Below are 26,231 nucleotides of genomic sequence, written 5' to 3'. Positions count from 1 at the left end.
CTTAGCAACTCTTTTCTAATCAGTTCCAAACTGAGAATATCTACTTTGGAGCGCAGATGTGCAATTCTCTCCATGAAGAGGTCACACATTCCAAAAAGGCACAGAATAATATTATTATATAGTCCTACATTACTTCAAAGCTTCATCCTAATTTCTGTGTGATTGGCAGCACACAGTGAACAAGCTGATGAATCTGTAGTTTATTGCATTTATCAGGCTTTTGAAAATGCTTCATCTTTATCTTCATGTATCAGGAGCACAAGTCTCTAAATATTCCAATTTCTTTTTTGAGTGTTTTAATTCTTTCAGGACATGTGAGAGAGGCATGTGTGTATTACTGGTCTGTTCTACTCATTAATATTGCACCATAATAGAATAAATATTTGCAACTACCCAGCAATACCTATCATAAAGCAGAGCACCTCAAACAGTTGACAAGTATTAAGTCTTGTTATACAGAGATAATATTTCTCTCAAAAGAGATTAAATAATGTAGGAGAATTTTTCTACAACAGGATTAACATGGAGCTGTTGTAGTTGTTATATCCAGAAATCTCTGTGCACCTGATAACCACCTATAACCACCTACATGGTATTTACTTATTATTTTGTAAAAATGTCTAGTTCCATTTTAGAGTAATACTCCATGAATGAGACAGCCTCATTAGAGGCATTACACTGTAACTGATAAAAACCAAAGGCGATAAAGTCCAAAATTCAGATTCCAGTAGGCAAGAAAGCAATAGCTGAAATTAATTCCTTACTGAAGTCCTATGACTTGAACTGAATGCAAAGTGCAGCAATTATATTCTAATATGATGAATACCATAATTATTACTTCAGAGATAAGTGAAAATATTTTGAGAAGCAGTAGTTCAACTAAAGCCATATTTTAAAAAGAAAGTGCTAGACTTTACCTACTGTTGAACAGTTGGGGGATTAACAATACTTGTATTTGCAATTGTTTTTGTCTAACATGTGCTCTTTTGGACTTAGAGAAATAACCCTCCCTGTCGAACACACTGCCAATAATCGCTCCTATAAAGACATCAAACTTACTGAACCAAGGAGGAAATCCCCAAGTGTTTGAAGGGATGCCTCATTTTTCGTCAAAGACCTGTAAATATAAGGTCTCCAACAGTTATAGTGAACACCAATGGCAGTAACTAAAAATATCAGAGAACAAGCAATGAAGCCTTTCTAGGTAATATAACTGCCTTTTAGGTTATTAGAAGAGGGAATGCAGGAAGTTATTCTGCAAGTTTAAAAACTTGCAGCAAAATCAGGAAAAAATAATGCAGTTATTACAAATTTTGATGGGGAAATTGATCATCTGTAAATTAAAGCCTTTACTCACACGAATTTCTTTAAGATACAGAAAACGATTGCAGGAGAACAACACTTTGTCTCCGCAAGTTACAGGACCAAAACGTCACAAGAAGCTGAACTGATTTTCAGCTAATGTGGTACTTCTGAATGCAAGATTAATAACAGGTATTTCTGAGTTCATTTGCTTTGTTTTCAAGTCACTTCACTGCGTGTTAATAAAGAATTTCATGGCAGCCATAATTTGAAGGCTGTTCATAACAACTAGCAGGAAATTCCGTATCAATATCATCTGTCACTTTGAGCAGGGAGGACAGAATTTTCCAGTAATCTTTACTAAGTATTTCTACCAAAACGAAAGAAGAAACCTTATTCCAAGAAGTTTAGGATTTAGTAGCCAGCTTGCAAGTCTATGTGTTTGGAACTGGCAGATATGGTAATTCTTCTGTTTATGCCAAAGCAAAAGCTAATCACATATATCTTCCTGCCAGTATGCAGACTTTGATTTCAAAGGCTGCCCTATAAGGAGTATTCTGAAATTTGTGACACGAACGCAGCTTATAAAGACAGAACAGAAGAATGAATGTGAAGAGAGAAATAGGGATACACATATTTTTCATACAGCTCTTTGAAGGAGAAGATAAACTCAAGTTTGAGAAAAATGATAAAGAAAGGACTGTCAGCAGTGGGACAAGAAAATCATGTAAACATTATGTTGGATAGACCAAGCGAAGAAATGTCAAAGACTTTCCAAGAGATCAGGGACAGAAAGGTATGAAGTATAGGCACAACAAATTATGCTTCTGCAATCAAGACGACAGTTTGCATTACAGAAATAAATATGAAGCAGTATCAGAAAGCAAAGAGTGTGTGGGTGTTAGAAGAAAAGACAAAAGCACAATGTTACACAACAACAAAACCCACAAATGTAAAAGCCCACACAAAACCTCATGGATCCTAATTAGAGTGAACAGGGCTGACCCACAGTCCTATTTTCTTTCATATATTCAGCCAACAAACTGCAGAGAATTCCAGCAGTTAGAATTGACAGTGACATTTTAAGTCAATGAGAATCTATTTTACTCTTCCTCCCACAACATAAATGAATAGTAGTGCTAATGAAATTCTACTCCTATTAGAAATTGACAAAACACAATCCTGCATTTAGCCCTTCCAGCAAAATCTACCTTTTAACAAACTCAAACTATTCTGAAACACCCTGTGGTCACAACATGACAAAACAAAATGCCACCCGCTCTTGCATACCCTTCTTTCAATTAACTTGACTTTAGCAAACCAAGATAGATTTTTATCTACTGTATTTAATACCTACAGTTTTGAATGAATCATATTAACACTTACCATTTTAGTCACCGACTTTAATACAGCCTGGTTATTTAATTCACATTTGATCAACTCTTTCTGACAGAGGATGGGCTTCTATTCATTACTTCATTCATTACATCAAAATAACTTGCTTATAGAAAGTAAAAACCCAACCCATATGCACTGTTTTCCAGTGCCATCTTCTTCAAATGCCAGAGAATTACATTACATACAGAAATAAAAAGAATTGATTGGATTTTGGACCAAGATGCAAAATGTAATCTCCACACGTTATTATTCAGAAAAAAAAAATAGATAAAATATTCTTATTCCCTTCATTTTAAATGAGCTCTCAGAAAGGCCAGATAACCTTTTCCTATTTAATTGTGGCATACTAGGAAAGAAGCCTTTTGGATCTCTCAGTAAGAACTGTACAGAGAAATAATTCTGTGTTTCAGGAAAAAATAGCTGTAGTGTTAATCAAGCAGGAAAGAAGCATGGAAAATAAATTTTAAAAAGAGAATAGTGTTATGCTGTGAGCTGCCTGTTCTCAGAAGTTAATCAGGGTGGGATCAGCTCTCAATGTAACACCCTAGAAGCACCGGATGATGCAGCAACGCTCTCTCCTCGTGCGTGCTATACAGAAAAAAGGAAGGCAAGAGTTTTTATACTTAAACTGAGCTGCCAGACAGTCCATTAGCCATCAGTAAGTGTGAAAAATTCCATGGCATATCTGTGTCTGCTTGACAAATTCCATTGTGAGTGAAGACCTTTTTTCCACAGGCTCTAAGTTTGTCTGTAACTCTTTCCTTCCAGCCCAGAAAAATCATGCACACCACTAAGTACAGGCTCACTGTGTAAGCTGCCTAGCACAGTGTGAGCTTGGCAAGCTCTCCCACATTAGAGAATTCACCTTTGGGTGGGACTAGAGAAAGTAAAGAAATACAAAATGGTATTTTCAAAATTCCGTGTGTTTTCTTATTTAGCTTCCTTTGATGTAGCTTTAATAACACCTATATGCTGTATTGCAAATGTCACCACTTTCAGTAAAATAAAAAGCTGTTTTAGCCATTTTATAACTCCAGACATATATTCCATCCCTTGCTTCCACCATCGTTCAGCTACAGACTTCAAAGCTTTCCAAATTCCTTTTTAGAATTTTCCTTCTGAACATCAAGTATCAATGCTTCTAATGTCTTCTCTTGACTTAAATACTCTTCCTCAGTCTTTTAGTACTTAAAAACTGGATCTACAATATCGCACCTAGTGCCTTGTCAAGCTTATTATCCAACAACTCTGCTTTACCTGGAAGCCTAATTTTTCCATTAAAATCGCATAAATATTAGCATCTCTTTATCATATGTTTATATAGTAATGGAAATAGTACAAAACTACAATCTCAAATACAAAGCTAGGATTTAATTCAGATCTTATGTAAACTCTAACAAGAAGAATTACTTCCGTGATGTTATTTTCAATTAATGTCCTCCTGTGCCACAACAGCATGACTAGTTCTGAATTCCAAACAGCAAGATTGCCATGAAAAGCCAGAGAAGCTTTGTGTCAACTACAAACTCATTAGCAAAGACCATGCTTCTATGTACTTAATACTATACCACAAGTGTACTCACTGCAATACAGCAGTCCCAAGGTCAAGAGAGGAACCCATTCCACAGAAAATCACAGAAACATACCGCAGACATCTTAACCAATTTTTACAGCTTTTAATTACTTGTAGTGGGTAATACAGAACACTATTACAGTATTCCTACCTTTCAGAAAATCTAGACTCTCTCTTAAAGAGAAGAACTGGCAAGTTTTGGCACAGAAATATCCATTATGTTGAAATTTTACATAGGATTTTTACTCACCTTCAGCTTCAGTGATTGGGAAAGAAACATCAGCCAGTGAAAGACATAAGTCAAAGCATGAGTTGTATATATATTTCCACCTGCTGGCAGAAAGAGTTTACACAGGAGTAGTATGCTTCTACAGTGGTTTAAGTGTGGAATAAATCAAATAAATCAGTAGAATTTTTTTTCAAATTATAAGAATAATACGAAGCAGCATTATCTTTCAACGTCAGTGGCGCAGAAAAGGTGTTACAGAAAGTCTGCTTTTGATGAGGCCGCACACCTCCAGGTCCGGGGGCATAGTATGTCTAACTGATGTTTACTTATTTATGTGGTTTTTAATTAACGACTGAATGCTACCAACATGCACATCAGCTTCCCAAATCTGTAAGTAATAAGCTTAAATTACTAAATGCAGAAACACGTAATGACAGTGTTAATTAGGTCCAGTACTCAGCAAAGTGTTTTTCAGCTGGATGTTTATTTGAAGTTAAAACATATTCTAAAGCAGCTCCAAGGAATGAACTGTATTTACCACCACTGAGCTGCTACAACATGGAACCAACTGTTCACACTTCTCCAGAACTGATGGTGGAGAACCACGATAAAAGTGTCAAAAAGGTCTCCGTTGTCTATAAATAGCAAGAATGAACTGCTGTTCTCCACTACATCAACAATTAGAGAATTTCCAAGTACAGACACATCACTCTCAACCTCACTTGGGGACTTTTCCACACCCTTACACCTTGAGCTTTCATGTAGCGCCATTTTGGATTCATAATCAGTGGCTTTTATCTATATAATATTTTATCTATCTTTATCTTTTAACTATAGTACCTGAAAGTTTAACCTTCAAGTCCCAAGCCCAAAATTTCATGGAACAGGATAAACTGCACCATCTCTACTGCAGTACTGTTCAAGAGGCACGAAGAGACTGGCTCACTGGTTAACAAGCACTAACATTATACAGTCCTTTCAAAAACTTAGCTGGAATGTTGAAATGTCTGCTTTCTCTCCCTTCTGACCTTGATGACATGTGTGACAAGGCTGTTTTCAAACATACTTCTAAACTCAGCTCCATAAAAAAAACTTGAAAGATATAATACTGCGTTAACACATGCTGGAAAGCATCTAATCTTTGTGCTGCCCCCTGTATCTATAAATACCCTGAGAGAATGACGTGCAACTATCAAACATACTAACTTCCCCCAAGAATACTGAAAATTTTCTTTGTCTCTAAATGAAGTGTTACATTTTTGTGCCAAAATATCATCCTATACATGTAATATAGAAAAACGTGAAAAAAACCCCAGCAATATTTTCACAAATGCCTAGTGCCAAGAGAAGAAATGCTCAAAACAAGAAGTACAGCAACCCATTACAGCATTATGAAGTCAATCTTCTGTCTGTTGTCAGTTTGGATTCTGTACAGATATCTCTCTTCAGGAGAAGAAACAGTTCAGGAAAGCAAAAGAATTACCATACAATAAGCTACAATTTAATTAAAAGAAAGAACATGCTGAAGATAATGTCAACAAAAGGATATGATAATGATCATTTTAATGAGATAAATATGCCCTCATATCCCAAGTCAAATATGCCCGAGGTCCATCTTGGCAGTGGTAGGGAGCAGTGGCAAGAAACAAAGTCTTCCTTTCTACTGATGTGGGCGATGCTAAAGCTACAACAATTACTGGAATTTCAGTCAGGAAGGAGAGGAGGAACAAGTGCTGCTTTAAGCTTCTGAGACAGATCAGGGCACGTTTCCCTTCTGTTCCTGAATGCATCATTCCAGGAAAACAATCCCTGCCAGAACTCTCATGGGACAACGCATCTCTGCAGTTGTTCATGCGTAACCTTCCAGATGGAGGAAAAATTCAGCTTTAAATCTAAAATGCAAAGGGGACTGTTTTACTGAAGTCCAAATGCTCTCGACTTCACTATGTAGGTATTTCAGAACCTACCTCAAAATTCAGGGAAGTCATGAGGTTTTTAACAGGAAGACCCTTTATTTAAGTTGTGGAAGATAAAAAAAAATCTCACAAAATTCTTCCTGACAATTTCCAACATGTTTCTACAGCATATTTCAAGTTTTGGAAGACTTGTTCCATGTACATCCCTGTTGAAGCCCAGCACCCATTTATAAACCACAGAAAGCTTTAAGGAAAAAAAAAGGAAAAAAAAAATAAAAAAATCAAGGCTTACCATAAGGCATAAGTTTACAAAGGAAGAATAGTACTGAAATGACAAGAAATCAAGAAAGTAGCCCAAAATCAAATAAAATTGCCTGTCCTCTTTTATAAAGTATACTTTTTAACACCTGAAGCAAAAGTTAAAAACATTCACCATGGGATGGTGCAGTAGCTAAACTGGTTGCACTTCAATTCCCTTTGTACCTATTCTGTGAGGCTATGTTTCTGAAGGAAGGCTCACTAAGGAGCAGGTATTGTAACATCTTTCCAAGATAAAGCTTTATATTTTTGTGTTTAATTATTTTCATCATCCAAGTTTCCTCTATCCGTTTGGAAAGGCCTTTAATGGATCTAAATAAAAGGAGAAAATTTGTCTAATATTTATGTCTTGTCAATTCTACAGAGATATTGCTGTAAGAAATGTAAATCAAGACATTGGGTCTTAAAGTTTTGTTCACTGTAGTTTTAATAGACTGTGTCCATCTTACTCCATTTTGCTAGAAATGTCTCCAAGGAGAAGGAATATTAAGAAGGCCTACCATAACTCTTGCTATGCAAGTATAGATTAAATTCTAAACTTTTGATCTCCTTATTGGATCCATATGGGGAATTTGATATGGCACCTGGGAATATGCCAGCAAAGATATGACAGGAGTTTCATCGCATGTTTGACCAGAACACAAACACTGGCAGTTAGATCTCATGGATCAGAAGTTACATATTTGTTTTCAATACTAATGTGTTCAAAGAGGTAGAGCTCCATTGATAGGTGTACATTAGCATATTTCCAAATACATATCCCAAATACAGATTATCAGTCCTTTGAGTCCAGAAAAGCATCCAGGTTTTGAATACTAAAGCATTTCAGATGGAGCAGGTTTTCTCCAAGCCATTAAGCAGAAAGCAGGGCAGCACACACTACTGTATCATACAGACTTCTAAGGCAAACCTTAGCCAGGCAATTCAATGAAATTCTACTTCAGAGAGGTTAAGCATTTTGCTAACATTTAGTAGAAACCCTACAAAAAAAGTATTTCTGTTTCAGTAATCAGTATTTCAGTAGTTCTGATGCTCCCTAAATTATAATTTATTAAATCCATACATATTGAACATAAGAATCCAATGTAATTTTATCTATTCAACACCACCAAAGGTACTACAACGATATGGATAACCATGAAGACAAAATTAGGACTCAGCAGCAATTCTGGAAGGCTTGTGTGATCATTAACTAAAGATAATCATGTAGAGGTAAATTCTCAGGCACACATCACAAAGTCATCAGACTTAGTTTGTAAACCATGTCATGCAGAGACAATAGCAGAACTTCCCATTTGAGATAAACAGACTTGACATCAGATAAACCAGATAAAAATAATTTCCAAGAGCTACAGATGAAAAAATCCCTAATTAACATCTACATATAATGTACACTCTATGGAGGGGAAATTCCTTTCTAAAATTACTTAGTTCAGATTTGTTTGTGCTGGAAATGCTTATAAAACAAAATGCTAACTTTGGATAACTTGAGTATTTGGGTCATATCTTGGGCTTCCCATATGTGACAAAGACTCTTATATGCTCAAGCCTTAATTTAATAAACTTAACTACAGATAATGTTTTTAAAAAATAGCTTACTTGCAAGAAATATCAAGCACATTAAGTAGGAGTTTGATTAATGTATAGTAATCTATCAATTAAGATTAATTCATCACAGTTGATCATTCCAGAAAATATGGTAGAGATGCAAAATAAGCAGCCATAAATCTATGAGCAATGAATTAGGGAAAGAAAATTAATTACAAGGAGAAAAAAGTGTTCCCAACAGCTTAAAAACAGCCATTGTGGATGGCTGAGGTCTGAAATGTGTCAGTCTGGAATACATTTCAAATCAACTCTATTTTGTATACTGCAAGCAAAAATGACCATTTAAATCACACAACTACAGTTCTTGAAATGACTATCTAGATTAATTTCTGAAAAGGCACTTATTTTTCATGTTTCAGAAATCATTTCTAGGCAACCTTCGGCTAGAAACTTTTGTGCCAAATTCACTTGTAATAACATCTTCATAGAGGGGCTTAGAAAAAATCTTATGAAAGTTATTGCACAGCAAACATAGCATCTCATTTTTTGATATGTTCACCTTTGTAGAAAATAACCTTTTTCTCAAATGATATCTGTGAAAATGCCACTAACAATAAATTTTTATTAAAAGTTGAGAACTAATACACAGTTTTGAAAACTACATATATTGAGAAGATGACATTTCTTCTCCAATCCAGATTCCCTGTTTACATGACCATTATTACCTGCAAGGATTCATCCTGCAACACTGCCTGCCCTGTGAGAAGGCACTCAGTCTGTTCAAATCTGCTCCCAGAGACAATATAATAAAACACACTGGAGGATATAATCAAAACTGTTCTAGATAACCAATTTTTGTGGTGCAATGACTTCCAGAGCTGTAGGCATTAAAAAACCCAATATGCTGGCACAACAGAAATGGTTACAACTTCTTTCTCTTACTTAGGAAATACCTTCTTTTTCCATAAACACGTAGTACAATAGTTACTTAGTTTTAACGTAACCCTATCTAAAGCAGACTATTTTAAGGTTTTTTTGAAAGAAAAGTCTTCACATTCGAACAGTATAATGTTACTCCCACTCTAAGCCACAGAAATGCTACCACTGACCTCAGTGGGAGTAAAAGCAGTTCCAAATGGCTCAAACTTTCCAGATTTTCCACCACAATGTCTATTGCACAGAAATGCAATTCAATCTCATCATTAAAAGCCACAAACCAATAACCAATCAAAATAAACCTAAAATTGCTTTCTAAGTTAGCAGTCTCAGTCAATGAGTTGCACTTGTAAAGAAAATGACTGGCATTCTTTAGGGCTGACAAGCAATAAATTGAAAGCACCATCATTCTGAAAATGTATGGCTCTCCTGATTAAGGGTGACATAGTCTTTAAAGGAATACAGAGAATACCTCACTTCTGAAACAAGAAATCAGGCTTAGACATGAACTCTGTAAAAAAGGCCTTTGGTAATGATAGGACAGTAAGAACTGTTTCTTCAGAGTAGAAGAAGCTGAAGATTGTCAAAACTGTACATTCCTTTCCTTCACAAATATATGACAGAATAACAACAGATACATGTTTGTCATGTCACTACAAACAGCATTTCTTTGATTGCCTGATACCTTTTTACCTAATTTTGAACTAGTAGAAGGGCTGTTTGGTAAGAGGTAACACCTATTCCTGTCATTTTATTCCCTTTCACTCCTACAATAATTTTCCTTTGCTCTAAATACTACAAATTTTACCTTAGGGTGACTATTATAGTGAAAAATCCCCTAAGAAATCTCCCACCTCTTCTATATTCCTTAGGATATTCAGAAGCCGTAGCTTTCAGTTTTGCTTGTACTGTGCAAACTGTATCCGCATCTTTTACCCAAAAATCTACTTTCCCTAAAACAAATTTAAAAGGAGACTAATAAAAAGAAATGAAAGCTTTTAGAAGTTTGAATTATTCAATCAATTTTTATTCATTTAGCAAGTACAGCTGTCCTCTGGTTTTAGTCATTGAAGAGACCAGGTTTTTTTAAATTATGTTCCTTTCTCCCAATGTAAATGACTTTTCCTTGTGTAAGGAAGCTTCTGCTTGGTTAGGTTTCAGGAATGGCTTCTTAGTTGAAGTCATACAAATTCTTTAATTGATTGCTCTTTGCCTATGTTGACTGTGCTGTTCTGCCAAGGGCCCTTCTCTTACAGCAGGGAGGCAGCAAGGCCCACACCCCACCATGCCTGGAGGGAAGTATTGAGTCCAGAACTGTGCCACAGTCCCATGCCACAGATTTCTGCACTGAGAGCTCCAAGAACAACCCCAACAAAAAACCAAAAATTTTCAACAAATGAAATCTGTCTGTACAGCTGAACACAAAACTGAGGGGCTGAGAAAGGGCAATTGGGAGATGGAAAGTCAGTTCACCTCATCTAAAAGCCTGACAGCAGCAGAACAAAACATCTTGACAAGGTCCATTTTATAAAACTTTGGAAGTTTTATTATTAGCTACACTATATGCAATTGAATATTCTACATTTTGATTATAACAAACATCTGTTTTTATTTGGTGATTTGGTATTCCACGTAGGCTAATCCAAACTCTTGCATATTTCAGCCATACTCAGTTCAAAAGTCCTTCTGTTTGAAAGAAAGGTCACTACAGGCTATTGCTATAAAAAGAATTTAGCCTTTTATCACTTTATTGTTGGCTAACAAATGTCAACTGTGAGACCGCTACTGTCCCAGACAATTTTGCTTTCTACATTTCATACACACAAACACATGTAATAAGGAAAGAAATAAAAATATATGTAAGAAATTTTGCCAACTCTTACCACCCTTTCAGGAGAGTTGTTAGGCCCCTCCCCTTGTTCATAAAGCACAACTCAGTTATGAATACCCTGGAAAACATAAGAGGCAGATCAAACTCTGAGTAAACTCTGTAACTAGCGTGACTAAGGGCTCTTTGACCTGAGGAATGAGAAACTTCCTATACAGTTCACAGCCCAAACACCTGCCAAAACTGCACTGCTATCCCTAGTTCAAAACAGCTAAAGTCAAGGCTTTCATCAGTCTCTAGAGTTCCTACTTCCCAAAATCAAAGCTTAAGGCTGAAATGTTTATCTGGTTTGAATGCTCTAGTATGTAAAAAAGTTTCTACTGAAAGCTTTGGGTTATAAAATCTAAAAATCATTTGCAATTGGAATAAATATATAAATCAATAAATGTCCAAGTGTAGCTATAGCACTGCAGTGCCAAAGCACCACTGCCCAATGACCCTTCTACTGCTGGCTACACTGGAATTCTAGGACAGTCACACTGACATGGAGGGGTTTACAGCAGTGATTTAGTGAATCTCACAAATAATTAGGGTTGTTTTGTTGCGGGGAGTTACTGTTATGGATTAAGAGTGCTCACCCACAAGGCCTCACCTGAACCCACTAATACCAGACAAAACTAACACTCAGATCCACCAAGGATGTATGTGAACTCAGTGGGAAAAACAGCTTCTTGTATCTAAGAAACTGATTATTAAGTGAACTATAAGACATCAACACAACTAGCTTATGAAGAAAGACTTTGGGGTTTGTCCCCCAATTCTTGCAAACAAGTTAAAATTTGGCTGCCTCCCAAAATCTGTATCTTCTCCCCAGGTGTCATCCTTCCACAGTAAATTTTATGTTTAATTTCATAATTTACAGGTTGCAAGACAACACTATGTTTCAATACAGTAATTCCAGGGCTTTTACGATGACGCAATGAAAATTTAGCTAATTACTAACAGGATGCTTTATCTTCAACCCTGGTCAGTAAATGCTTTTAAGTGCTGCAGAACAAAGGAGAAACCACATCACAAACACAAAACACACAAGCAAGTAGAGTACATACACGGAAATTCAGTTTGTCACAAAATAAAACTCATTAAAAGGTCACATTGTTCCAGAAACAGTACTCAGGGAGATTGTCTAATCATAAAAAATGTGCTGAATCAGAACAAATCCAACCTCAGGCAAGAATTTTCCTCAAAAGTTTAATTTTTATTAGCAATTCAGACTTTGCCTGATGAGCAATTCAATTCAGAGGTCAGAAGCAAAATCTTGCCAATGCTTGCCCTTTTAAAAAAATTTTTCTAAAGAAAAAAAATGAACACAATTTCCTCAAAACCAAAAGAAACACAGTTATAATAAGAAGAAATAATATTAAACAGACATCAGCAGGATGATAGTAGATATTAAAAAAATGCCACTAGTAGCTTGGTAAAAATTTCAAACATAGAAACAAATTCTAAGCTGCACCTCTAAAATTCTTTTTAATTGAATATGTCAATTCTGTATGAGCAATTTTAAAAGCTTCTACTCTCAAAACAAGTGGAAAATTATGGCCTGTTTTAAAAAAAGTAAATTATCAGTGAATTTCTTAATGATGATGTAAGAAAAACAGAAGCTGACAGTAAGCTAATTTAATGTAAGTTTTCAATAAATCAAGGTATCACTTGAGCTACAAATCTGGATACCCTTCTACCTACACATGCCTGTAAGACCTAAGAAGAGTTCAGGAAGAAATTATAATCCATAACTTACATTTATGTATAACTTTTTCTCTCTTATGAGCAACTTTGCACAAAAAGTATGTTTGACATTCTGGTAATTTACATTTGATTAAAAATTCATCTCTTTCCAGCATATGAAGATGCTCATGGGGAGAGAAATTCAAGTGTACTGTAAAAATTTTTGATGAGCACAATCACCTACAGTTAAAACAGATCTCTACCTTTTTGCACTGTCATATTCTTAAAATTGCAAAGGATGTGCATTCAGTGTGATTTTGGGTATCTCTGTACACTACAGCTGAGTAAAACATTAGTTAAGTCAAGCAGCAGAGCAAGGGAACAAGCTTTCCAGCCTTCACTCGTAACCTTGTTTAAAAAGTTTAGTCTGCCAAACTCCAGGTCCCGCAAGGTCTGAATTTCTCAGGAACCAAGCCAACCTTGAAACTACTGTAGTAGTAGTACAAGTGGAGCTGTATTTTGAACTTAAATTAGTATCATAGCTTAACACAAAACAGTAAGCAGAGTCTGTCATGAGTTTGAGCAAGCTTCATTCTGCCAGACGAAAACTAACGAGTCTGCACTCTGACTGCAGGAAGGAGTCTCGTAATAGTTTCTTATAAATATTCAATAGAACTGCCATGGCAGCAGCTCCAAACAAGAGTGAAGGGTGAAGGTCTCTTAAACAGCAGCTCTAAGCATAACGCAGCCAATTCTGACTGGAACCTTATGCTGAACCAACGCCAGCTGACAAGGGCATGACCTTCTATTGATGCTGAAAATGATGACTTGGTTCAAAAATTGTTTCGTTTTGCTGCCACAAATTTAACAGCTCAGGCTTTGTCCCCATGAGCGGAGTAAAACATGCTCATTAGGTAACCTGCTTCCAGAGAGACAGGATTTTAAACAAAGGCTAAGCACCTTTATTTTAATATTATAAATATGTCTTCAAGGTGCTTTAATGCTGACCGACTGTTGAGGTGCAAACTGAGCACAGCTCTCCCAGTCCCACAACTGCCACAGGATATGTTCTCCACAGGAATGTTGCTCTGATGGAAGGTCCAGGTAACTTCCAACCATGCTACTTGTGTAACATTAAGTATGGCCACAAAAGCACTGAGCAGACATACATCTCAATACACCACCACAGCAATTCTGAGGCTCTTCAAAAATGTGCACAAATAAAAGGAAACAATTTTCACTTTGTTTATCCAGTCTAGCAGGCAGGACAATTATGAATTATTTTACTAACTTCTTTCAGCTTGTCCAAAATATTTACTGCACATTGTTTTCATCTTCCTAGTTACAGACATGCCAATGTCAGACAATATCTGTTACAATCAACTTGGATTTGCTATTCCTACCAGCTGTCTTAAGTCTAACCAATAAAGAAATATTGAACAAAGAAGGGATAAGAGTATCCAAATGCGACAAAGATAAGCAAGCAGTTATTTCTTACTCTGAATGCAGTAACAAGAATTTCAGAGGCCAAAATGTTCCAGCTGAGCTAACTATGGCTTCCTGCTGCTGTTACCAACATGGTACTGTAGAAAAGTAATTGTAATTATTACTCACAAAGTACAGAACAGAAGCAAACAAAACAATGGAAGAAACATGTATCTCCTGGCAAAAACAAAACTCATTAGAAGATTATGTTCAATGTAAGCCAATATGCTTTGTAGCCAGCTGTATAAAGTGGCAGAGAAAGCTTTGAATTTGAATACACCTCTTAAAATTCTTTATTGCACTAATGGCAGAAGTTTGACCTTAAATGTTAATTTAAATAGATACAACCAAGTTGGTTAAAAAACACAAACTGTGGTCTCATAAATGCAGCTGCTCCTTATGGTGCCCTCAAACCTGCAGCCACATCCCAGCCTGACTCGGCTCTGTCTATCCAGCTCCCTCTCCACAGCCAGCACAGGCAAGGGGAGATCCACTGATGATGCTTTATCCCCACTGGCGAGAAACATAAAGGGAGATTGTTTTGCAACCCTGGGACTACTTTCTGGTTTTTTCACAGTAGACACAGAACAGCTGAGACTGGAAATACCCTTGGATATCATCTGGCAACTCTCCTGCTCAAAGCAGAGTCAATTTCAGCAAGTTGCTCAGGATCTTTTCCAGTCAGGTTTCAAAAATCTCCAGGAACATGATCCCTGCAATCTCTGGCCAACTTGCTCCAGCATTCAGTTCACACTTAATAGCAAATTTTGCCTCAGTTTTTGATTGAAGTAAGACTCCTCCACTTTATACCTGTCAGCATACGATGCTGTGCTGCCTGTTGTAATACCCTTGATCAGCACAAGCTGCTTAAATCAATGAGCTCCAAAAATGACAATGAGATGTATAACCATGAAATTTATTGACCATGCCTGCATGCATTAGTAATTACACAGTATGGCCTCTGGGCCCAATAATGCAGAGAGCTGGATTCCTTCATCTTCCAATGACTGCTCTAAATTCTCCAGTCACACAAGGACACACAAAACAACACTTTTTTTAGTCCTAGATATTACATCTACTTAAAACCAGTTGGATTTTTTCTTGTACATACTCGGTAAGTTTCCCTCAGTTTCATAGTATCAAAGGTATTTTACATAGTCAGTTTCTCAGATAATCTACTATTAATATTCCTTGCCTCAAAACATGTGTTCAAAAACCAGTTATTCTGAGGGGGATCTGTGAGAAACTTGTATGAACTCAATGCTCTTGAGATTTCTATCAGAAATCAGTCACTTGATTTCATGTGAAATGACAAGCATGCACAAGCATATTTTTTTGTTCTCTATTACGAAAGTCTCAAGTGACATTTGCTATAAGAAGGACAATGATAACAGCCAGTGAAATGTCAAAGGTTTCCCAAGGAGAAGACCATTCTGTTCATACTTCCATTCTTAAAGCACTTAATTCAGGTGTACCCAGTCAAACCACACCTGAGTGAAGAAGAGGGAAATAAATATCAGTGTTAATCACTAATATTAAAATTGTGAAATTGTTGCATTTGTGCATAATGTCTTTCTCATTTTGTATCTGCTAGAAGAAAATGTCTTGAGAGATTTTTTCCCCAACAGAATTTTCCAACTTGCTGTAAAGGTTTTGTATCAGTGCGGCTACTAAAGTCTCTTATTTTAGAGTACAAGACTGATGATTAAGTCAGCCTATTTCAGGGTCTTCCCCCTCCCCCGGCTTCTTCATTACAGCTATTTTCATTCTGGACTCTCCACACACTCTGTGCACCTGTAATCTGTATCTACATTGTATTAGTAGGATCCTCCTAATTAGATTTAATTTCTTCAAGTGAGGAAAAAAGTGACATGTTAAGCCTGCCAGTTCTTTGAAGAATGTCCTAGAAGGTCAAATGGTGTGTATATAAGGGATGTGATCCGTTTGACACAACAGAGATAAGGTTGATCAACACTTCAGATGCCTTCAGTAATGAAAAGCAAAGTAGCTGGTATTGATTCCATTCACATCAATCTCAAAATGGTAAACAAAATAGTTATATCCTCTGTATAGCTGTCTACTGAGTACATGCAGATATACTTAACAGATTACAGACAGAAGACAGCTCATTTAAATCAGAAACTATGTGAAATTCTAGTTTTCTTAGCTGAACTACTATGTAGACATTAAAGCTTCAGAAATCTCTACATGCCTTATCCCTACATATTTAACCAAAATCAGAAACTGGGAGATCAGTACTTTTCCTACAGATGATGACTCCACAGTTTGTCTATTTCTGAAACAATAGAAATGCATGTATTACTGGTTTTGAAGCTTTTACAGTTCTAAAATATGCTGGTTTAGCACATTAAAGAAAAAATAAATTATAAAATTTTAAAATATCTCTCTCCTGTGTGAGACCAGCTGCTTCCCCCTAGACTTCAATCTCTCCATAAGAAATAGCTGTGCTTATCCAGTAATTCTTACTAGTCTTTCCCTGTTTTTGCAGTACCATGACAAACTATACCCTGCATTACTTTAACTAATCAAGGGCTAAAAGGCGTCTCTCTCAGGCCTTGCTTTCTGCATCATTGGTGGAATCACACAGTTCAATCCCATATACACCAAATCCCTGCCTGGCAGCCTTCTCTTACCAACTGCATTACTGCGACAGAAACATCTGCATTTGGCACCTGTTAAGTTCTTTCACTACCAGGATCAGTAGCCAATTTCTTTGGCTAAACACTGCGCCTTCAAAACTCAGCAGTATTTACTCATTATTGCACAGGTAGTAAATCTGTAGTATAAAAAATTAAAATCTATAATAAGCCAATACATGGTCTTGTTTATGCTTAATTATAGGACTTCTCTCAGCCAATTCTCTGTTTTCTAGAGGTAATACTACACATAGAACGGCAACTGCATTTTAACATGAGTCAGTGTAGTTCTTGAAATAGTGATACATAAAATGAGGTAAAAAATTACAGAATCTGTACGTTTGGTTTCCATAAAAAGGAGATTTCTCTGCACTGTTCCCCTACCTTGGTTATATCTTTAATGAATTTCAGAGAATTTAACTTGTGAAACTTTCAAGATCTTCCTAATCCCTTGTGGCACAGAGAATGACCACCTACTTCTTTCTACATTCGGATGCAAAGCACATTTTTCATTCAGGTCATATAAATGGTTAATCCAAAAGAAAGGGAGTGAATACAAGGTCAAAACAATACGGGAAAGTAAAACACCTTGTAGGGCAGAGTTTAAGACACTGACAGTTCTCTTGGCTAATATTAAGGTTACCAACATCACCCTCCTACAGAGAGGGAAATGAGAAGAATTTGCTAAATATAGCTAGAACTGGTTGGAAGGATGCCTATCCTTATTTGTGCATTCATCTGTTTAATTGTGGGCAATATAGTCCACTAGACAGCCTGAAGCAAGTGTGAATGTTCAATATTCTCTGAATTATAAAACCTCAACCGGAGATTGGACTTAATCACACAGTTTACATCAGTATAAATGGAAACTTTGTATTTTGAAACTCTCCACACCTGTATGTCCCTCAATTATTTTCTCAGGTTTTGGGAATGTACTAAATGCCTTCAAAACTGTGCAGTTTTAAACAAGGATGGTGAGCAAGGCCATGGAATTCTTGTGTTTATTGTGTGACTGTCTTTCAAATCCAAATGTATACAAATGCTCACATATGCTGACATCAAAAATCAAGTTTTATACTCTCTTTGAAGTTTCTTTGAGCTTCTTTAAATTTGGTAGTCCGTGGAGATTGACATATTTCTTAAATTGATCTCTAAGTGCATTTCTAAAATAGTTGCAAAAAATATACATGGAATACATCTTACCAAATTAACCCATCTTTATTTGAAAACAAAGCTGTAACAACCACACAAACCTGAAACAAACAAGTCAAGGAAGTTTATACACCTGTGATCTAAGCTTTCAAAGGGATTCCTAAATCCTTTGTTTTAGTAACAATATTGTAAAGAAATATAATGGAATTAAACAGGCAGTAAGTGCCTAAATCCTTTTAAGAGTTTGTGCCTAAATTCCTAACAGATCACGGTATGTCTCAGCCAAGGTATCTATTTATATATATAAGATTCTCTCATGTTCCTTTTATATATATAACAAGCTTCAGTTCTGTTTAACATGAGTTCTTCAGAACCTTAAATACTAAGGTTCCTAAAAATCAGAGTTATCATGCTGCTTCCCTGCTTCTAAAACAGTGGAAAGTGTTTTGTGGCATCATAAAAGAAATGACGTGGTTGTTTCCTTGAGGTGAGCATGGGTTGGGATTCAGAAACCCCACCATCAGCATAGTAAGTACTCTATAAAAGCTGAAGACTGTTTCTCACTTGCAGGAACACACCACAATGAAACACAGGAGAAAAAATGTGGTAACCTACAGAGGTTTCAAACTTATGGATTGTACAATTCAATAATCTTCCATCGTCACACCACATTAAAAGCAGCACCTTACCCTCCACCTCTAAAATACTGCTTTAGGAGAGGGAACACAGTTTTGATTTCCATTATCCTGCAGCCTGCAGCAAGGAAGTGCCTTGGTCCTGAATCAGAACCCATAGGAATTTAGCAAGTGCTATTTCTGCTTGTAGTAAAATCTTCAATATGTAATTTACATCTTGATATGTCATCATTTCTTGGTATTTAACTTAGTAACAGCTTCTCTAAAGTAGAGATTTTATTATATAAATTATGGAAGTAGCAGACTGGGTATAGTAGAGACAGCATTAATTTCTGAATCAATACAAAATATGTCCCCAGTAGTAGTTGTTATTCTATGCAGGTATGTTATTGATTACAGTCATAATGGTCTCACTTTAGCTGCCATCAATAACTCACTACTTGTATTGTCACACTGAATTAAAAAAGAACCAGTCTAAAAATATGAGAAGTTATACCAGCATGGCATGACCCAGCCTGTGGTGCAAAGAAGCAAACACTGCCAGTTTAAGTTAGGATTTGTATCTGAGACTTCACTTGACACTACAGTGATAAAGTCAAATGAGATCCTTACTCAGGACAAAAGAATATGTGTCTTAAACATTCCAGAAAACTTCTACATTTATGGATCCTGCATACAACAACAGTTTTTAATACCTTGGGACCACTAGAATACATATACTATTATGCAAAACTGAAACAAAGTTTCATGAGTGGTTATTGACATTTTATTGAGGAACAAGACTAAAGCTTTCTTGCATCACATTATTAATTGTAGAAGGAATGTTAGATTACTTCAGTTTTATTAATTCCTAATTTCGGAAGACAGTCTCCATAAAATACCCATATTTGCCACTCAGCAGAGAGATGCTCACAAAGTGCCAGTTACAAGACTTCATTCAACTTCACAGACTGGATCAGTCTCCAGGGAAGTCTGTCTGTATCTACTGTTTTAATCCACAGACAGAAGTGGATGCCCTTTCTGAATCAGACATTTAATTGACATGCCTAAAGTTATTGTAGCTACCCCAACTTAAGTGTCACATCTGAGATTCTCCTTCCCCAAGATCCTTGGAACTTTATCAACCATATTCTAAGTCACTCTACAATTTGCTTTCCTCTGGGCAATCTCTGCAAGCTTTGCTACTCTGCATACTATTAAAAAGATCATCATTTGCCCTTTTAAAACCTGCAAAAATTAGACTATCCAACATAATTATATACATTTGGCTCTCATCAAGCTGTGAATCCAGTAGCCATGGACACTGTTGATAGTGAAACATTGCAATACAGTTTCTCACCAACAGGACAATCCACTAAAAAAGTCTGTGCCATCACTTCTGTCACTGTTCTGAATAAGAGTTACTTAAAATTTTATCACTACATAACCCAAATTAAACAGAGAACATTTACTGTAATGAGAAGGTTCAATGGAGTTATTCCATCATCAGAGCAGATGAAGAAGAGGCTGTTAAATTACTGGAAACAGTAGGTCTAGTTTCTCTAACTTTACATTGCAATGAATGTAGATCAGCTAATAAAAGACTTTTTCACACAGGAACAAGTTAAGGCAACATTTTTCTGTAAAAAAAAAGAAAACGTGATCATTTCTTTTATGAGAGCACAAGTAAGAATGGAAGGTAACTAAGCTTAGGGCAGAAAAAAGGCATTTGTGATACACAAAGCCCAGGTCCTGTAAAGCTACTGCTCAGCATCTCAGTCAGTATCACTGCACCTGTAAGAATTCTTACACACATTACTTCATCAGGTAATTCCAACTACATCCAACCAGAATACAGGTCTTGGTATCAACCCCCTGAAAAGTCCACTCTCAAGGATAACAGTGGAAAGGAGCACAGATGCCTAGTTCTAGACTCCAAATTACTAGATTCTGAAAGAAATAAGGAAAATAATAAGTATTTTGAGTTTACCATAACATCAAAATGTCAGGACTTACCTCAAAATGATTTACTCACTTCTTCCCTCTCGCTTGCAATGCTTAAGCTGTAATTCTTCAATAATGCATTTCAGAAGACAGTAAATGCTTCACAATTCTTAAATAAACCATAAGCAGCTAAACAGTACCTATTACGGAGGACAAAGGCCTGTTGCTAAGGCACTAGACTTCAAGTTTCCAATGGCTTATGACAGCAATAACAAGGCAAACAAAATAAGTAATAAAAATGAAATTGTGAAAGATACCTTGACAGTGTCCTTTTAATTTTCAGCTAACTTGAGATGTCACGTAAGCACTGAAGCAGCAAAGAGGTGATACTGCTTAGATAGCAAAATCTCAATTCCTCCCTGACCTACAAATCAGAAGCTAATAGATTAGTGGTGCACTGGTGTATATCTGCACAGTATCTCATGGAAACCCTGTCACATCTTCTGAAACAAAATGCATGTGCTCTGAGATACAGAAAAAGCATAACTATAAATAACATCAACTGAAGCATGCACAGAAGATTTTGACAACCCAGTCAAGGACCTTATGGAACAAAAATCCCAAATTGTCTAAGAAAGCCATCATATCTGAAGAGAAGAAGCATACTGCATGTAGCTCAGGAACAGAAAGGTCTTCCCAATGCAACATAAACTGGAGAGCGAGACAGAGGCACAACCCTGACCGTATGTTCTCAATGGATCTCAGTACCTTGTAATACTGCCAGCAGCAGCATCACCACTATGCAAGTGGTGGATGAGAATCACCTTCTTGTACCACTTAGTCTGGAATCTTTGATCTAAATATTACAGTTTTATTTTTTCTAAATACATGGACAAAATATAAATTTTACTATAGTCAAAAATCACTCAACTTATCTCATGGTAATTAACCTAAGTTGATTATAGAGCATTAAGACTTGCAGATTCAGACCAAGATACCTTCCAGAGAGATGATTATCTAGATGGAACAAAAATAATGTAACTACAAAGCAAAATATATATAAAAGTATAAATATATATATAAGTATATATATATATATGTACACATATAAATGCAGTGTCAATTTTTACAGAACTTGATAAAGTAACCTGTTAAAAAAAATGAAACCGGTCACTTCAAGGGTATAATGCTGCCTTAGTTAAGATTCATTATTTTTGGAAAGATGCATTCGTTTCAATGGTAAGCTCCCAGCAATGACAACACTAAAAGAAAAATAAATGTTCTTTGTAGGAATGAGGAATAACTATATATGAGCTTCATTAAATAAATCAAAGCATTCTCTACAAAAGGTTAAAATATTTAAAAATGCCACTCATATGTACATTCCCACTGGGTATCTCACACATTTTTTATCTGTAAGATTAACTGGTATTCCAAGAAGAGCATTTCTTTTGGTGGGTCAAAATATCAGACTACCCTGAAATAGCGATAATCAATGAGTCTCATCACGACTCCAGAATATTAATTTTGCTTGATCATTGTAAATAAATTAATGATGAGTAATAGATATTGTCCACTTACTATTAAATGATTAGCCATTTACAGACAACACACCAAATGCCACTTGAAATTATGCCAGAGGGTTGACTGTCAGGCTTTCAAAAGATTGAGTATTACTAAATTAAGCTGTCTGTTCTTAGAATGTTGCACAAAACTAGTCACAAAAAGAACTGGATTCACTAGCATTAGCTATTTCTCTTACATACCTTTTTAAACAAAAGTGACCTAAGCTAATGGAGAAAATGTAGTCCCCTAGAACCTCAGTAGGCTGCCCCAGAAGTAGCTTTTCAGTTTGTTTTGAACCACCTGTGCAATGCAAAGGTAGGACTGAAAAGACAAACAGGGAAGAAAACACTTGCACCGCAGGTTTTTGTGGTTGGCTTTGTTTTACAGAAGTTAGCTGAAGAAAATAAAAGCCTCTTCATTATCTAAGTTGATTGCTTCTTTTCTCAGATGCTCAGGTGGTTACCTGCCTTGCTTCAGCTCACAGGTAGATCACATCCTACCTGAAATTTAAGAAAATCTCCCTGTTCTTATTTTAATGCTTAAAGCCATGATACCACTAACGCCCTTCTCTGAAGAAAATATGTTTGTCAACTTAAATGTATACTCTAAATGTCTTGCATTATGGAAAGAACACATTTTCTAGAAATAGGTGGATTTTGATCTTAAAAATCTCATTGCTGATTTCCAGGAGAGATACATTAAGTCTGAATAAGGTAACTGCATGCAACACACGTGAAATTCCTTCCCTATCCATATTGGTGTAACAACAGAGTTGGCCTTTTACTCCTTATTCTGCAGACAGACAAGAAAGTAAAAAATTTGACATAACTGCTTTGAAGGTAACTGTGATGACTATTAGGATGCCCCCACACCTGACAGAACAGTGTCAGACTCTGGTTAAACTGGAAAGACATAAGCCAAATGTAAAATCACACTTAGCTGCTATAGCATTTGTTTACAATGCCTGTGTCAATGATTTATACTCACACAATAAAATATTAAGAGCAACAAACTATAAACCTGGTAGCACAAGAATTCTAACAGGTTTTCCTTGCAGTGTGTCAATTCTGACACTACCCAAGATCCACCAAAAGCACTGCAGATATAATGTGTTGCATTACATAAAATCAAGTACAGAAGCTTAGTTTTATATAACTGTAATATGCATACAGATGGTCTTCAGGACAAGATATATAATCTAAATTACAGTTTGTACAAAATTTGAAGTATAAGCAAAAGGCAGGAATTTTGCCATTTCTAGTACAGTGTTCTAACCCAATAAAATGGGAAAGTCCCTCTATTTGTAGCTCTTATTGGTTCTTGCAATATTAAAAACTTTCTGAAACTGAAATCAGTTGCAGAGATACTGAATTAATAGATGAAATTCAAGAAAAATAATCCTTTTTCTTCAATTTTAGCTAAATAGTAGGTCAAAACTATTGTTATATTAATTGAAATTCAGTTATTTATGTCGATAGCAACTATGGCATAAGAATAAAATAACAAAAGTCCACTTTTAAAGATCACCCATGTCAAATAAAATACAATCTATTATTTCTAAACAATACACAAGGATAAACCATGCAGAGAAACTATGCAGCCAGACTATTGTTCTTACAAACCTTGCCTTCTTAATGCATTCCTTTATCCAAGCAATGGGAAGATAAACCCACTTGCCTAATGAAGCATATAATTTAAATATTTTAAGACAAGAATTGACAGCATGCTGCTTAAAATAAATTTAAGAATCATCCAACCAAATACCTTCCAGGATGAAGACCCCAGCACAGTTCACAACTTATTTTTCCTATACAAACTCCAAACTCTCCAGCCCCTGCAGTTACTTTAGCCACCGTGCATACCCTGTATTACTTTACTACAACAAACCTTTTCTTTTTCCATGGGAGATATAATACAAGGCTGCATTTTTTCTCTTTTACAGTGCCTTGCAACATTTCTAAAATTACTAAAATTTCAGATTTTACTAATGCACCATGCAGTCCTGCACAGTTTTGTAAACAAAATATGTCTAAATTTATGGTGCTGTAAAGGACTGGTGTATTCTGCAGATTGCAGTACCCTATCAAGAGGAAGTTGCAATCAGCCAATGTCAATATTCTCTCATTTAGAAGCAGGATTTTTTAACCGTAACGCATTCCCATTAATACAAATAAGCAGGGCTGTTTCCCGCCTCCCTCCCGCAAAGTTGTGTTTAGGGTTTAAGCTACTGGTACGATAACAGGTCTTCACTTGATAAAAAAATCTGCTCAGGGTTGGTTTTTTTTTTAACATGCTATGAATCACGTTTTGCATTGTGACCTACCTAAAGGCACAACAGCGTAACAAGCAAAGTGCATGTTTTAAAGATTCCCCCTTTCACATACACAAACAAGTGCCTACATGAAAAAAAAAAAAAAGAAAAAAGGCAAGAAAGACAGTCTTTACTATTTCATATTCACTAGAAGTGAACATTTTAAAGAGTTTTTCAACTTCTACAAACGTCAGATTTTAACCGTGGACCTCAATACTGCAGAGAAAGCGCAAATTAAAATATAACCCCTAATTCTGGCTTTTAACTCTGTAATGGGTGTCGCTTGTGTGAAAAAATAGGTTAGTTTTGTCTGGTCTTTGCTACAAAGAGACTCATCTCCTATGCATGCCACAAATAACCTGAGCAATGACTTCCCTCCATGACACGAGCTGCCCATCATATTGCAGGATTATTACAATGTTGGTTTGTTTAGGGGTCGCTTGTGTGTGTGGCTTGCGTATGTAATTCAGGCATTCGCAAACATCAACTCCTCGTTGCGCATCTCACAATAAACTGATGAACGCTGTTAAACCTGAACCAGCAACCTTTAGCAAACAAAGAAGTCTAGCCCGGAATCGTGATGCAAAATCACCCCTAAAACGTACTACACCCTGGAAGAACCCCACAGAAAATAGCCCGGCAACCTCATTCATTTCCCCCAGCCCAGCGATTTGCTCACCATCTCCGTCTTATTTCTCTGTCCTCAGCTTATTTTCCTTGCTCCTACTGGTTTCAAGAAGGCGGCGTACAAAAAAAGGAAAATGCTAAAAAAAAATTAAAATAAAAAGGGGAAACCCCCCAACTCTTCAATAAACCGCTCGGCAGCCGCTGGGCAGCATGTCAGCCCCTTGTCTTCCTCTCCCGCTCCCCGCGCAGGAGCCGCTCCCGCCGTGCCCGCCCCGCGGGTGCCCGTCCGTCCCCCGCGCGTTCCCCGGGAGAGCGCCCGGGCTGCACCAGCTCCGCCCGCCTGCTCACCCACCGAGGCAGCCGAGTAGTCGGAGCCGAGATGATTTTCCCCTCCCACCTCCACATTCCTATTTACAAAGGGTATCCAAGACCATCTTTATCCAGCGGGGGGGGGGAGGTGGGGGAAGAAGGAGGGGAGGTGGAAGTACTAATTAACCCTTTTCTTGCATTTACCTTCTCTACTGTGATTTTTGGAGCACACAGGGGAATTCCCCTTTTCTACAAAGCACACGGGCTCGTTGCCATCGGGCTCGCGGCGTCCCCACTCCCGCACCCCGGCTTGGCGGCTGACGGTGCTCCTGGCGGCCCCAAGGCCGCTCCAGAAAAAAGGTCCAAGGACACGGCTGGAAAACGCGCGCCCTCCCCAAACTATTGCTCGGAAAACAACCGGAGCGGCCCACGGGGACACGGGAGTGCATTGCCTGGACAGTGCATGATGCCACTGCCCGCCCACCTCTTTTTTTATTTATTTTTTTTACCCAAGCAAGGCACATTCCTCAACACTCGCACCTAAGAGCAAAAGCGCGGGAGTCGTGAGGGCAGGCGTGAGGGACCGCGCGCCGCGCCCGCGCCCGCCTGCGGCCGCACGCGAACCGGCGCGCGCCTCCCGCGCCGCGAATTTTCCCATTGGGCGGCGCCGCTGCCATCGCGCCCGGCAACCGGAGCGCCATTGGCGTGGCCCCGCCCCGTCGCCGCGCGCTGCCGGCCGCGCCGCGTGCCATTGGCCCAAGGGTCTGTCCGTCACAGCGCGGCGGCCCCG

General features: G+C 37.3%; 1 protein-coding gene across 40 annotated transcripts in view; it reads right to left on the bottom strand.

Moving 5' to 3' along the window:
* Window positions 1-26,097, bottom strand: part of ARVCF (ARVCF delta catenin family member) — a 249,348-nt gene extending 223,251 nt beyond the window's left edge. For 4 of the 40 annotated variants that reach the window (XM_086856225.1, XM_086856232.1, XM_086856257.1 and 1 more), the window contains exon 1: window positions 25,185-25,450. Coding sequence is in view for 1 of the 40 variants with exons in the window: in XM_086856245.1 (XP_086712371.1) it covers window positions 25,185-25,187 (3 nt within the window). In the remaining 39 variants the exon portion in view is untranslated. Of the gene's footprint in view, window positions 1-11,103; window positions 11,170-25,184; window positions 25,541-25,645 lie in introns of those variants that run through there. The other 36 variants (XM_023937508.2, XM_086856219.1, XM_086856228.1 and 33 more) reach the window with 23 other exon arrangements.
* Window positions 26,098-26,231: the final 134 nt, after the last annotated feature.

This window comes from Cyanistes caeruleus, chromosome 18 (genome assembly GCF_971803275.1).
Source record: "Cyanistes caeruleus chromosome 18, bCyaCae1.hap1.1, whole genome shotgun sequence".
NCBI lineage: Eukaryota > Metazoa > Chordata > Aves > Passeriformes > Paridae > Cyanistes > Cyanistes caeruleus.
Note: the sequence above shows the minus strand (reverse complement) of the source record. Positions and strands in the feature narration are given on the sequence as shown.